We start from the raw sequence: 14,571 nt of genomic DNA, 5'->3' as shown, positions 1-14,571 counted from the left end.
TGTTTTCCTAAAGTGAGAGGCTCTCTGCACTGCTCATGTCAGGGCTCAGTCAAGTTAATATGGAATTTGCATAAGCACTTGGCAAGAAATAACTAACATCTTCATACTATTCCCAAGGCACCATTTTCTACCCTGTATCCTGACCTCAGAAGAACAAGAGGCAGGGGTTGTAGGGAGAGAAAAGGGGGTTTTATGGGATGAAACCGGAAAGGGGCATAATATTTGAAATATAGACAAAATATCCACTAAAAATTGCAAAAAAGAAATAATTCAAAACTGAGAGACCTCTGCCCAAAATAAGCTATATAAGTTCATATACATCAAAATGAACTCACCAAAAATAACATTATCAAGAATAACAACAAACAAACCAACAACAAAAATAGTAAAAATATTCATTCCTCTAAAATTGGTGGAATTCATTAAATGTGCAGTCATAGCTGATGCTATATTTCAAGGACTCCACAGGCATAAAACTCTGTGTGTCCTGATCTCTTTTTATATTCACATACTGAATGTTTTTATTTCCTCTAATGTATTAGAGAAATACGTCCGTGTTTCTCCTTTCTTTGTCATTATAAAGGAAGCTAAATTTGTGAGCACAAGGACACAGCAAGGATATTTTTCATCATAAAGGTGGGATCTATCTACATCAGGAGCACAGTTTCCTGTGCAGCTCTGGATGGCTGTGAACTGATGATGAAGCCTACGCTGCATGAGACTTGCAGAAAACCACTGTTGCCTTATGCTTGTGCTGTTACAGGAGGAAGAACCACACGTGACTCAGGATGGTCTTGTGAGTGAAGGGTTAGAGGTCACAGTTTTATTTATAGGCAAACATTAATTTATTCAGGAATATTTTAAACTGTGGAGTCAATGAGTTCAATGTATATAGCCTTAGGAATGTAACATATTAATTAAAAAAACTAAAGTTAACAAATAAATAACAAATTTTCAAATGTGAACAAATAAAACCAAATGTATAAAACAACCTCAAACTAAAAACCAAATACAACAAGTAAATTAGTCAGCATTGAATTGCTGAACATTTTTCAACATATAACTCCAGCCAGTTGCTGGCCTTGCAAACATAGCAGAACGGCAGGTAAGATGGTAAAAATTTCTTCAAAATGAATGTAGACATGACTCATTCGGGGTGGTTGGTTGTTGATGGACAAGTCCTCAAAAGGTTAAACGTGAGGCATGTTCCATGCCACATCTCAAGGTCTTTCAAATTCAGCCCCAGATTGCTATGGTTACGAGGACTGAGATGCAGGAGGTGTTGTCAATCTTTGCACCCTCAGTGATCCTGGTGGACAGTTCTGTCTCTAAGAGCTGTAGTCCTGGTCTGGGCCCTGGGCAAGCTTCTGCTGCACTGTTTCAGACCTAGGGGTGGAAAAGGCCTGGTGAGGACATGCCATGCCACTGTGTATCCCATACACAGCAGCACAATTCAGCAGGACAATCCAGGATGATTTTTCTCTGATGTCATTCTCTGATGCCCAAGAGAGAAGGGAAAGAGATCCCACAGGCCTGCATATTTTCTCAGCTTTTAAAAATGCTAAAAATTGAACAGTGGACAGCAGACAATTCCAATCGTCCATATATATTATATTTTAATATCATGTACCAATGTCTCAATGTCAGTTGAGGAGAGATGTGAACAACCTAGAAAACAATAGGAAGGCCTTGGAAGCCTGGCCATCACTGAAATGAAGGCTATTATTATTCCTCCAGTGCAGGAATATGCCTGGGGTCCACTTGACAACCTCAATATCTGCAAAGACCCAGAAAAACAATATCTCAAGAAGTACATGCACACTGAAGTGATATTATATTTGGCAAGAATATGCTGGAAGGAAATCTTGCCAAGAGTAGGCATTGAACTCTAAAGGAGATGCTCATGCAGAAAATAAACTATACCACTCCTTTGTTTATGGGTATCATAAAACTTTTTGTGGGGAGACTTAAAGGCACAGGGTCAGATAATACTAGAAAGCTCAGACTGGAGGGATCAGTACACAATAGCCAGAATCTCTATGGATCACATGCACATTATACAAGAATAATATTCTGGCTGCTCCTAGCTGACAGATGCTGAGAACTATGGAGAAAGTCACACACCCAACAGACAGTTTATAAGGACAGGGAATCTACTTGGGTCCTCCCATCCACTGCTTTTAAATCTTCTCAGTGAAACCGAAATGATGCTGCATCTTCCCAGCCAAGGCCTTTTGCTCAGTGACCATTTTTTCTGATTCAGGGGGTCCTGCAGACTTTCCTCCATTCTTTCCTCATCCTGGTCATTAGAAGATTATATTGTCCATAGAGGCAGCATGTATACAGACACAGACAGACAGACACTAGGACATACACACTTTTGAGCTAACCCAAATATATTTGTTCACACATACAAGCAGAGTATTTTGCAGAATGTGGTTAGTTTCCCAGTTAATGGTGATATAAGAGATCACCCAGTCTATAATGTGGCATAAGAAAAAAAAACCTGGAATGGGTTAAGTACACAGTGAGCATAGCCTAAAGACAGCTCAGCCAATAAAGTGCATTACCGTGAAAATCAGAAATTAGAAATGTGACATCCAGGCCTGTTAGCCAAGCCTGCTTAGCAAGTTCACCAGGCTGTGCACAGGAGGCTGATTTCAGGCAACAGAGCACTGGGTGGGGGCAGGTGAGCCTCTTCTGTCCTCTGCTCACTGTTTCCCAGTGCATGCAAGTGAGCTGCATTTTTCAATATGAGGTCCCTTTACCATACGCTACCTGACAGGGGAGCCAAAACTACCAGCACAAACAGCTAGGAAATCTCCATAACCACAATCCAAGGTAAAACTTGTAATGGGATGCTATCAGATATAATTCCAGTAAGATAAGGCTGACTAATTCAAAGCCAAATGCTGGCAGGTATAATCAAACTCAGCCACAGTCCATGGAAGGGCTGGACAGCATTGTACCTTTTCACTTTCTGACTGATGGACATCTGGATAATTTTGCTTCATGGCTGCTCTGAGGTGAACCACTACAACACTAATGTGCCACAGTTTCTCTGCTGACACCTACTTCTTCTTCTGGAATCGCTGTGTCAAAAAGTTGAACTTTCAGAAGAGTTGTACATGGCTTCTCACAGGGCTACCCATTTGACACCTCCAGCAATGTCTGAGGGTCATCACTTTTCTAAACCCTCCTTACAGGTGATTTTCACTCAGATCAAATGATTTTTAATAACAGTAGTTAAGAGTGCCACCGACCCAACACAGGATGAGTGCTTTGGACTATTTTGAGCCTAAGGATCTGTCTGAGGCAAACACCTCAGCATAACTCCTGGACATCTTCTGCTTGCACATTCAACTCTAAGCAAATTACGGTTTCAAATAACAAATACCAGGCCAAACTCCAAAGCCAAGGTATATTCAAACAAGTTTAGGACAATCTGGAAAGAAATCGGTGGCAGGTTAATGATTAACATAACCCGGATGTTGAGAAGATACAACAAGCCCAGTGACCTTCCAGTGTTGCTATACACCGAGAGCAAAGAAGGCAGAAGAGCCCTGAGACAGCAGTTTCCACACTCAGGTACATGGATTTCACACAGCAGCCTCTCCTCACATCCCTGTACCCCATTCCCGAGTTTTACTCCAAGTAATGTCAATGTCGATGAATAGTTTTCCCAGTATAAATATTTTCAATAGTGATCAAGACCCCATTAAGAACAGTTTAAAATTTAATTGGAAAAATTGTGTTTTCTCTTCTCTCTCTCTCTCTCTCTCTCTCTCTCTCTCTCTCTCTCTCTCTCTCTCTCTTTCTCTGAGTATATGTGTATATATATATATGTGTGTGTGTGTGTGTTTGTGGTTTCTATTTATGTACATATAGACTTACACAATATATATAAATATATGTATATGTGTCTGTGTTCAGAAACCTGAGGAGTTCACACACACACACATGCACAAAAACACACACACATGCACAAACACACACATATACACACACTTCTATATATAAGCACCCATAGCACAAACACTTAAAACAAACAACCCCAATGTACAATATGCACCATAGCCATAAACATGCTCACACATATCTCTGCATACAGGAACACACAAAAAACCCCCACACATACACCCACACACACACAGAGTCAAAGAGAGATGGAGAGGGGGAAGGAGAGATAGAGGGGGAGAGGAAGAGACAGAGAGAGAGAGAGAAAGAGAGAGAGAGAGAGAGAGAGAGAGAGAGAGAGAGAGAGAGACCAGAAATCATAATTGAGAAGCAGAAAAGAATGAGGAGGCCATCATGCTGGAAGAACAGTTGCTGAATACAGATTAGGCAAAGGAAATGGTTCAAGTGAGAGCTTAGACACTGCTATCCATCCCTTATACAGTAAACCTGTATAGGGTATGCACTTCTTGGGCACACTAGGATGAGAGAGTTGGAGAAAATTTCCTTCCAATCCTCACATATCTCACACAAACCCTCACCCTGAGAAAAGCCTTTCTTACATCCCTGTTCATCCAGTCAGCTCCAGGACATAAGCCTCAGGAGAGAACACTAAACCAGTGACATAAAACAGGACTGACAAACTGCTTCTCAAGATCTGTCCCTATAAACTACGATTTGGACAGTCAGAGGGACCATTCTCAATGTACAGGGAAAAGGAGAGAAAGTACACAAGCCCCATCATAATTGACAATGAGAGCCATTCTTTTGGCAATTGAACTGAACTCTAATCAGTTCTGTGCACTACAAAGATGGATATCCACATGGCATCCCTCTAGCATAATGGCCTGTAAGTGTGCAATGTGTGATCCACAGATCCCCCTTAAAGAAATGCATTTTCTAGTTGAGCAGGAGGATTTGGTTGTCAATCCTCCAGTTCCTTGCATGAAGCCAACATCACAGAAAGTTTTGTAAAAAGTCAAAGAATTGAACAACTGGATGAGTCCTAGGAGAGTGTCTGGATAAGGTGGAGAATGGTTAAGTTGGTTTGACTTGGTTTACAGTTAGATATCAGGACAACCTGCCCTTGATGCTTCATTCATCCTACCTGTTCTGCTTGTTACACGGATTTTCATACTGGCTTCCCCACAGAACCTTGTTGTTTCCTTAATGGACTCTTCCAGTGCAATCTGATCCCACAGAAGCTCCCTGTTCTCATTCCGTGCTCTCTGGGCATTGTTCTTCAGTTCAAAAAACTCAGTTATGAGGGGGCAGAAGCTGCGGCTGAGACACAAAGAAAAAAATGGTGAATCCCAGCCAGGCTCCAACTTCCTCCCACGTCTCCAAGTCCCTTACTCCTTCTAGGGTCCTGATCCGAAGAGAGCCCCAGATTATACTCCAAGTCCACAGTAGCCATGGAGCATAACCTAGAGACAGGTCAAATGGAGAAAAGAGCAACATTCCAGAAGACTCAGGTCACTTCTCAAAACCTGACACCATTGAGTCAAGTTTTTCCCAGAGGAGGTCTTAATCCCTATGTGTGCTTATATGTCCATTTTATTAGAATGTCACCTGGAGGCCAGTCTTTCTACATGTCGTGTGTGTGTGTGTGTGTGTGTGTGTGTGTGTGTGTGTGTGTGTGTGTGTGTTTCCTGTCAGAGCCCCAGGGCATCAAGATTGATTGATAACTCCATCACTGTGCACACGTTTTCTATGTACAGGGTCTCTATCTGGGAAGGACAATGATTGAAGAATCTCACAGCCTCTTTCCATTTGGTCAAACTATCTACAAGAGGTAAAAATCCTAGAGCCTTCCTTAGAGACAGGCTTCCTGGTCTGCTTCAAACACTATAAAGCCTGATCCTCACTTTACTTCACAGATAAGATGGGCTGACACATGCTGTGCCTAGTGCTGGGGTCACAACCTTGTAAGTTACTCACCAGTACCAGTCATTTTCCAGTGTAAGGTGTTTGCATTTGATCAAAGCTCTATTGATCTGCCCCCTCATATTCTGCATGTCAGTCATCACGTCCTGGTGCTGCATCATGAGCATCTCGGACTCAAAGTTGTTCCTGTGGTAGGGCATGGTCCAAGGATAAAATAACATAAATGAAGGATTCAAGAATTACATGAATTCAGACTGAATCCTGAACTACGACAGCCTAGGACATGCCACACCCCTGCTCCTTGTACAGGGTCCACTTGGTATTTATTAAGTTTATTATTATGAACACGAGGACAGCAGTGCCAGCAAACAAAAGGAGGGAGCTGATTTGCTTGAGCTCCCTGAGGGGGTTTAAAGGAATAGACTAGCTTGCCAAGAATATTCGAGGACCCCGTGCCACGATCCAGGCTCCAACTTAAATCCATGAAGACTATTCTCCTGTTCTTAGGTAACAATTCTCAATCATAGAATCTATTGCTACATGAAAGCCCAAAGGAACATGAGCAGTATTTACAGGGAAAAGAATTTATACCACATACCGGGAGATACCCATGTGCATACAAGCTCAGCAGAGGTGAGATGTTGTACTGCTCAAAGGGAGGCTCTCAGCCGCATCATTATCATGCCATGGAAATTGACACAGGATAATTCTCAGGCCAAATCAGAACATAGAATACCCAGATCTTCAGTGATACACACAAACGCACTCACACATGCATACACACACACAAACTCACACAAAACTCTCTCTCTCTCTCTCTCTCTCTCTCTCTCTCTCTCTCTCTCTCTCTCTCTCTCATACAATTAGAATGCCAAATAAATACAAGGATGTGGCATTTTCTAAAAATACAATGAATAAAATCAGAGAAAACCCATGATACCCTGATGTCAGTCCAGTCACACACTGTGTGGCCGCAAGTGGGGTTAGGCCCCTCCAGCTCTTCACAGGACCTATTGAACCCAAAGCACCTCCACGTCAATTACAACAATGACTGGTCAGAATCAGAGCACCTAGAAATTCCCACAAGCCAACACCTGTCCAGGCTTCTTAAAACACACAATGAGAGCTCACACACTACTACCCTCATTCCCACACTGTGATTCAGGCCACAGGCTATGATTTACTTTTGTAGGAATTAAAATAGCCTGTGCCACCATCTCATTCCCATCTGAACTTCACGTTCTGATGCAATCAGGAGAGTGATTTTGACTATGTGGACACCCTGGAGTTGTGGCCTACTGTGATGTGAGGAAATGTGGATTTAAAAGAACTTGCATTGTGACTACCTGTCATTTAAATTCTTTCCAGGGTAATCTGCCAGGATACTCCGGAGTTCATCTCTCTCCTTTTGCATCTTGTGGAGAGCAATTTTGAGGTTCTCCAAACGCTTAATTCTCTCCTCCTCAACGGGGTTTGTGGAGGGTTGAGATGATGCCCTCTGATCTGTAGGTAGATAAACACAAGGAAACAGACACATATGTGGACACAGTGTCAGGAAAAACTATGCTTAGTCTAAAACAGAAGTCTGAGGATGAACAGTTGTACAGATACAGTGAATCCCTGACAGAGCAAGAAAGCTATCTTTAAGCTGAATTCAGCCAGGTCCCTGTTCCCCACCATCATAGCCATATGATGACATATGCCATCATAGATAGAGACCACACCTCCTAAAGCCATTCGTCTGGCACTGAAATTCTAAAGCTGGCCTGAACATGAAGAATTGGAGGACCTACTTAGCTAATGTCTGATGTGAGGCAGGTAAGTCCTTGAGTCCAAACTGCTTAACATCGTGAATCCCTTATCATGTGAGTTCAAAGTAACTGACTACCTGATATATGACCAAGAGAGTATCCCTCTTGGCATCAATTACCCACGTAATCTACAGGACACTGCTGAGAATGAAGTGCTTCAACAGCCTATCCTCAGAGAGACACATTGTTATTCTTACAGAGGCTCATCCTGGTATTCTTTGACACTCCCCATGACATTAAAGTGGTCCAAGGAAAGCCCCTTGACATATATCAATTCTTGGTTCTCTGTCAAACTAATGATCAGAAATTGTTGAGTCTGGGTCAGCCATTTAGGAAGACTGAGGCTCCAAATCATACGTCCTAGTCCTGGAAGGACCAGCTCAAGCCAACCTCCTCCAGGAAGCTCCCCTTGCCCTGCCCAGTACTCACTGAGTCTTCTCAAGGACCTTTCCATTCGTCTTGTTCTCCAACGTGATAGAAGGCTGGCCTCCCTCTGCCTTGGTCTGGAGGCATGTGTACGATCATCCCTCCGAAAGAGACTGAGGATCCTGGAGAACATGCCTGCTTCTGAACCCATTAGTCTTTGAAGGGATAGCACACTGGCAGTTGGTGTCACCACAACACTGGTGACATCACTGAAGATTCTAGTGTTCTCCTGGATACGAGAGAATTTCCAGGGAAGACCCTAACGGTGATGTCACTGGGAAATGCCGTAGCTTCCTTGCTAACTCCCTCTACCCTGACTGACCAGTGTCTGCAGTGCCTTTTCCAGAGACTCACTTTTGAGTCAGGGAACACCCATTCGCACACTCTCCTTCCAGAGCTTCAGAGTTCTCACTGCTCCATTACCACTCAGTTCTGAGGACAGGGAGCGTTGGTTAAGGCCTCGATATGGATAGAACATCTTTGTTAACACCCAAAGATCTAAAGACCTTGGATGAGGGAGATTCTTCTCCCTGAAATGTATAAACCCAAGGTCCATGCATGTGCCATATAGTGAAATTCCCACCGTTTTTACTGTTTCCTGGAGCCCAATATTTTTCCTACTCCCTTAAAAATATGCAAGTTGGAGGATAATGTTTCATGGAGTCTGCATCGAGAGGGGGCTTGGTTTCAATATATTCACTGATGCTTTTACCTGAAATCTCTGTCTTGCAATCCCATTGTGTGCAATGAAAACTCCCTTGTCCTGGCAACATAGGTGCTCAGGTATAGGGCACACATCAAATTGTAAAGTTTCTGTCCATTCTTAAAAGTTAAAATCCCCAGAAGTGATGGAACCGAGACCCAAGCGAGAGCCATGGGGGAGCTGTATGCAGAGGAGCTGCTGGCCAAGGAAGAGCAGGAGGAAGCAGAGAAGCTGTAGCACATCATGGTGCACAAGGAGCTAGAACTGGATTCAACCTGGGCAACCTGCTGGCTTCTGACAGCCACCCCTCGATGGTGCTGTGCCAGGCCAGGGCCTCGCTGGAGGCCGAGCTGCGTGCACTGGCATGGGAAAACCAGTTGTCATTTTGTTTGTAGCTGGTGGCTTTTGTTTAATTGGCTTGGGTTTTAGATTTTAGCAAATGCTGGGCTGGAATTCGCTATGGAGTCAAGCAAGGCTGCCTGGACTCACTCAGGCCAAGTGCTGACATTATAAATGGGCAGCCACACCCAACAGGTACCATGTTTCTTTCTGTCCTAGATGTTGTTCCCTGTTTCATTTGTCTTTTTTATCTTAATAAACTTTTCTTCCCCTAAGGAAAAAAAGTTAAAGTCCTGCATCCTTACAAACTCTCAAACAACCAGAAAATTAAAGTAGATATCATGAGCACATTCAACAGGGACTGTCGTTTGCTGCTCTGTGGTCTCATCAACTATGACTTCTCCATTATCTTCCTTCCTGAATTCCCAGGTCCAGGCCTGAGTGAGTTTGGGGTTGGACCATGAACTTCTAGTCATAATGTAGCTAAGACTAACAGGGATAGAGGGGGGGGAAAAAGCTTCAGATCTAGTGAAACCTCGATTGTCATGTGTTCTTAAGTGCCTGAGGGAGTCCCGTAGACACTGTCATCTGGGGATTCTGCCTTCTTGACAAGGGTCTGCAGAAGCCATGGTAAAATGCTGCCTCACCACACAGGTGTACGAGTGGGAGAAGCCTGTAAATCCTTTCCAAATCGATTTCATTAACTTAGGATACTTGAGCGGGTGGTAACACAATGACAAGGCTCAAAATGGCAACTGGGGGGATGTGGGGGAAGTCAGAAGACCAGTGGATCTCTGGGATAGTTCAATGAATAGCCCTTATGGAGAACTAGAGGGCCTGGATAATGGAAAAGAATTGGTTATTGATTTTGGCCAACTGCTTACCTGTGAGCCTGAGAAACAATGAAGGAGGTACGTCAAACCTAAAATTATATGGATGAATCCAGCCATGTATGTGGTACAATAAACACAGGGTAACTAGGAGGCCTATACACCTTTTCTTGGACACTACTCAGAGTTTTGTAAACTGTAACATCGTTTTCTTTATTTTCACAGGACCAGAACTCTGAATCTGCATGCACCATTAATTTGCCATGCATACATTTATCATTACCTTCAATTATCCAGTTTTGAGTATGAATGTTCAGCTATTATTTGAGACAATCTTGAGAGAATGGAAAAATGCTTGAAACAGTACCTGGAGGAACTTGTAGCTGTTTTTTGAGCATTTTCAGTTTGATGAAGAAAACATCTTCCCATCCAGAAAAGGCTTCATTAAAAACAATCATGTATTCTTAAGCTCCCCTCTCTGGCAGATATCAGCGAAGAGTTTCCCAGTCTTGTCTGCAGCCTAGGCCTCGCATATCTGCCCACTTCTGAACGAATTATCACTGTTTAAGATTTACATTACTCCAAACCTGACACATTGCTTACATATACAGGGCCAGCCTATCAAGTCTACTTACACCATATTTAAGTATTGTGGACCCCAGACAGGGAGCCTGGTTAAGGTTTGTTATCAGAGCCCTGCCAATATTTTCGGGCACACCAATCCTTCCTGTGGTGTCCACCACCGACCTTTGGGCTCAAGTTCTCCTTTTGTCCTTTGTACATTCTCAGCTTTCCCACGGTTACACCATGGAGTCTGAGGCAGCAGTGGGTCACAGGATGTGAGCAGAATGTCAGTACATCCCACTGTTCTTTGGGCCAGTTTGGGGCAGACAAGTCAGTGCCATGTTAACCTCTGGCCTCTATACAGACATAAATTTGTTATGCTAAACCCTGAAAACAAAGAAATGCTGGAGGAATACAAATATTCACCAGGAAACCTAAGAGTTCTCTTTTATTTTGATGTCCTTCTGGAAGCTGTGAGGACAACTCTTTCCCTTTAGATCACACCATGTGCATGGGCAGTAACCAAAGGATAGTGACTTTGCTCACATGCAATGACAGGTATTCATTTTCACCATGTATTCTGGCTCTAAGTCTTGGGTCCATATCATTTCATTTGCAGTAACTCACCAGAGCCCATTTGTACCTGGTTCCATGTTTAGTTAGGTCATTACCATCCATGTAGAGCATTGCATCCGAACCTTTCTTAGGATGTAGGGTGTCCAATAAGTCTAGACAGATTATTTAAACCATGTTGCTTTCATCATACAATCATTGATGAGCATGTTTGGGTCAACACCACGTTAGAGCGTAGCAGCATCGATAGCCGTGGGTTTTCACTCCATACTCCAGGATGGTTCAGGAGTAGAACCAGCTACAGTATCCAACATGCAATAAAATTTGTTTCTTTTGTTCCTTTGAGGAGAGCCTCAACTGCATGGTGTTATATGAGTTTCAGCTTCTGACACAGAGTTAACTTCTCTAATAGGGGTAGCAACCACAGCTCTTAGACAAGTGGGCCAGCCTGATGCTGCAGGGTTCATTCATTGGAAAGGCACATTACACAGCGATTGCACGTCACTACAGTGAGTGGTTACACAGGTTTTGCATTTTGTAGTAAAATTTCTGTCATGATCTTATGGATGAAAATATTTGGACACGTCAGTCCTGGGACGGGATCCAAGTATCTGTCTTTAAAGCTTCCAAAATGTTTTGTACACTCTCCTTTCGCATTAGAGACTTCGTGAATTGATTTAACTTTATACATGGTGTCTGTCTGTGATTTCATTTTTTCCAGATTTCCCAGTACTGTTGAGTATAAGCTTTTCTATTGAGACATGATTTTTTTTTGACATTCCTCATTTTCTGTTGTTTTTTACCCTTCCCCTTGCTGATTTTGTTTGGATACAATCGCTGTGCCTTTTAGTTTGTTAGTCTAAAGGTTTCTCTATCTTATTGAGTTCTTCAAAGCACCAGTTCTTGGTTTTGTTGACTCTTTGTATCTTTCTTTGTGTTTCTATTCCAATGAATTCAGCATTGTGTTTGATTATTTCCTCCCTTCTACTCTTACCTGTGTTTGCTACTTTTTGTCCAGGAGCTTTAAGATATGCAGTTCGTTTGCCAGGATGGAATCACTCCAATTACTGTATGAACACTCAGTGAGGATCCCTCTTTCCCTGTACATCATAGCATACATACATGCAGTAACAAATGCATAGGGATTTTCCTGGTCTATGATGATACACTTTCCTTTTCACAATCTGGCCATCTGAGTCTGAGTCATTAAGTTCTTCTCTGTGGGAACCAAGACCTGCATATAAGTTTTGAGGACGGGCTGGGGATTTAGCTCAGTGGTAGAGCGCTTACCTAGGAAGCGCAAGGCCCTGGGTTCGGTCCCCAGCTCCGAAAAAAAGAACCAAAAAAAAAAAAATAAGTTTTGAGGACAAATCATTTCACTTATAATAACTGCTGGAGCCCATATGTATGTGGTTCTACATTAATGATGAAGCTCCCATCTAAGAAATAAGTTGACTCAAATTTTTGATCCGTTGAGAGAATGCACATTAGGTATAGAAAGATGCCTGGGACTATGGTTGTTATCGCATACAATCATTGATGAAGTCATAAGGAGGCCAGACAGGAACAAGATTGATGTCAGTGGGTTTCTCAAACTGGACTCCAGGACGGTTCAGGAGAAGCAGCTGCTACGTTTCACACATGCATTAAACAGCCAGAGCTCCCCTGTCTCTATGAAGAAAGACACAACTCTATGGGGGATGTGTGTTTAAGATCCTAAACCAGACTCAACTTATCTGCTTCTTTCACTAATAGTGGCAGTCACCTTAGCTCTGAGACACATGGGCCAGCTTGGTGTTATAGGTTCCAGGAGTTTGGACATGCGTAATCCAGGGCCATTCCCTGGCCCTGAGTTTGGTTTAAACACTCTTTGCAGTGCCTTTACTTTCATGAACAAACAGATCAAATTGTTTAGAAGCATCTGGAAGTTCTAGGTCTATATGAAAATTCACCTCTGTTGAAAGAGCTAAGCACATTTGTTCATATCATTCCTCGTTAGGGGATAAAGTCACTCATTTCTGTTGGTGTAGAGAGGTTTTGCTCTATCTGTAAGCCCTAGTATCCGGGGTATGCAATACCCAAACCCATGGGATCAGATAAACCTTCCTCTCAGTATGGTATCTACAGGATGTCAGGATTAGTTTGCTGTGCACCTATGCTTCCACTAAGTTGGTATCTAATATAGGGATGCTCTTATCAACAAAGCTGGACTTTCTCAGCTCACACTATGTAGCACATGGCCTGTACCTCATCCACAAGTTTTTTTCCAGGCCCCTTTAGAGTATGGTTCAGGATGAAAGATAGGAGGACATCATGTACATAGTGAAAGAGTTGGGTCATGAGAAACTTCTGAAAAGAGGGGAGGAGGTCAGCACTTCCTGTCTCATCAAACAGGGCTAGAGAACTTTAAATCCTTGGGAAAATCTGTTCTAAGTAAATTATTCACTTTAACCACCCTCTGATTCTGTCATTCAAAAGGTAATTTTATCAGCTTTGCTTAAAAGTAGCCTGAAGAAGTTCTGTCTGGATGTTGTGTAGTGCAGAGCCACATGGGTTTTGCTTACTCAGAATCCTGTGATGTTTTGATGAGGCCATCCTCTGGGGAAAACATGTTATGTTTGGAGAAAGTATAATAGGACTCATGGACAGTGATGGATGCTTGCATAGCTAGATTTGAAAAGCTTCCGTGGTCTCCAGTCTTTGCCTTCACTGATCTTCACTTTTTGAGAGGAAAGAGAGAGCACTTCTGATGTCTCAGATGATTCTGTTGCAAGGCACAAACCTAAACTAACAGAAGCAATGTACAGCAAACCAACAGCAAACACCAAATTAAATGGAGAGAAACTTGCAGCAATCCCACTAACCTCAGGGAAACACAAGGCGATCTCCACTGTTTTCCTATTTACAAGACAGAACATTCAAAGTTCAAGTTGGAGCAATTAGAAAACCACAGGAGGTCAAGTGGATACCAGACAGGAAGAAGTTAAGTTTTCACTCTTTGCAGATGATATGATAGTATACATAAGCAGCCAACATATCCTACCACAGTACTCCTTGCTTGATAAAAAACTTCATCAAGTTGACTATACATAAAATTAACTCAAACTGAACAGTGGCCTTTCCTTCACAAAGGAAATGGCAGAGAAAGACATTAAAGAAACAACATCCTTCACACTACTTGCAAACATTATAAAATATCTTGGCATAACTCAAACCAAGCAAGTAAAAAACCATATGACCAGAAATCAAAGTCTCTGAGGAAAGAAATCAAAGAAGACATCAGAAGATGGGAGGATTCCCCATGTTCATGGATCAGTAGAAGGAACATAGTCAGAAAAGATCATCCAACAAAAGCAAACTACAGATTAACAAATGTCCATCAAAATTGCAACTCAATTCTTCACAGCAAAACGAGAATGGCCAAAGCACTTCTCAACAATATAAGAACTTCTGTAGCAGTGACCATTCCTGACCTCAAGATTCA

The 14,571-nt window shown here is 42.5% G+C and overlaps 1 protein-coding gene across 2 annotated transcripts in view; it reads right to left on the bottom strand.

Moving 5' to 3' along the window:
* Positions 1-792: 792 nt before the first annotated feature.
* Dlgap5l1 (DLG associated protein 5 like 1) overlaps positions 793-14,571 on the bottom strand; it is a 50,613-nt gene continuing 36,834 nt past the window's right edge. For both annotated transcript variants that reach the window (XM_039110931.2, XM_063261259.1), the window contains 5 exons: positions 8,082-8,307; positions 7,188-7,344; positions 5,896-6,027; positions 5,063-5,238; positions 793-1,386 (listed from right to left, as the gene is read on the bottom strand). In XM_039110931.2, the coding sequence (XP_038966859.1) occupies positions 1,301-1,386; positions 5,063-5,238; positions 5,896-6,027; positions 7,188-7,344; positions 8,082-8,307 (777 nt within the window). In that variant the 3' untranslated portion in view covers positions 793-1,300. The remainder of the gene's footprint in view (positions 1,387-5,062; positions 5,239-5,895; positions 6,028-7,187; positions 7,345-8,081; positions 8,308-14,571) is intronic.

Source organism: Rattus norvegicus, chromosome 5, assembly GCF_036323735.1.
Source record: "Rattus norvegicus strain BN/NHsdMcwi chromosome 5, GRCr8, whole genome shotgun sequence".
Taxonomy (NCBI): Eukaryota; Metazoa; Chordata; class Mammalia; order Rodentia; family Muridae; genus Rattus; species Rattus norvegicus.
Note: the sequence above shows the minus strand (reverse complement) of the source record. Positions and strands in the feature narration are given on the sequence as shown.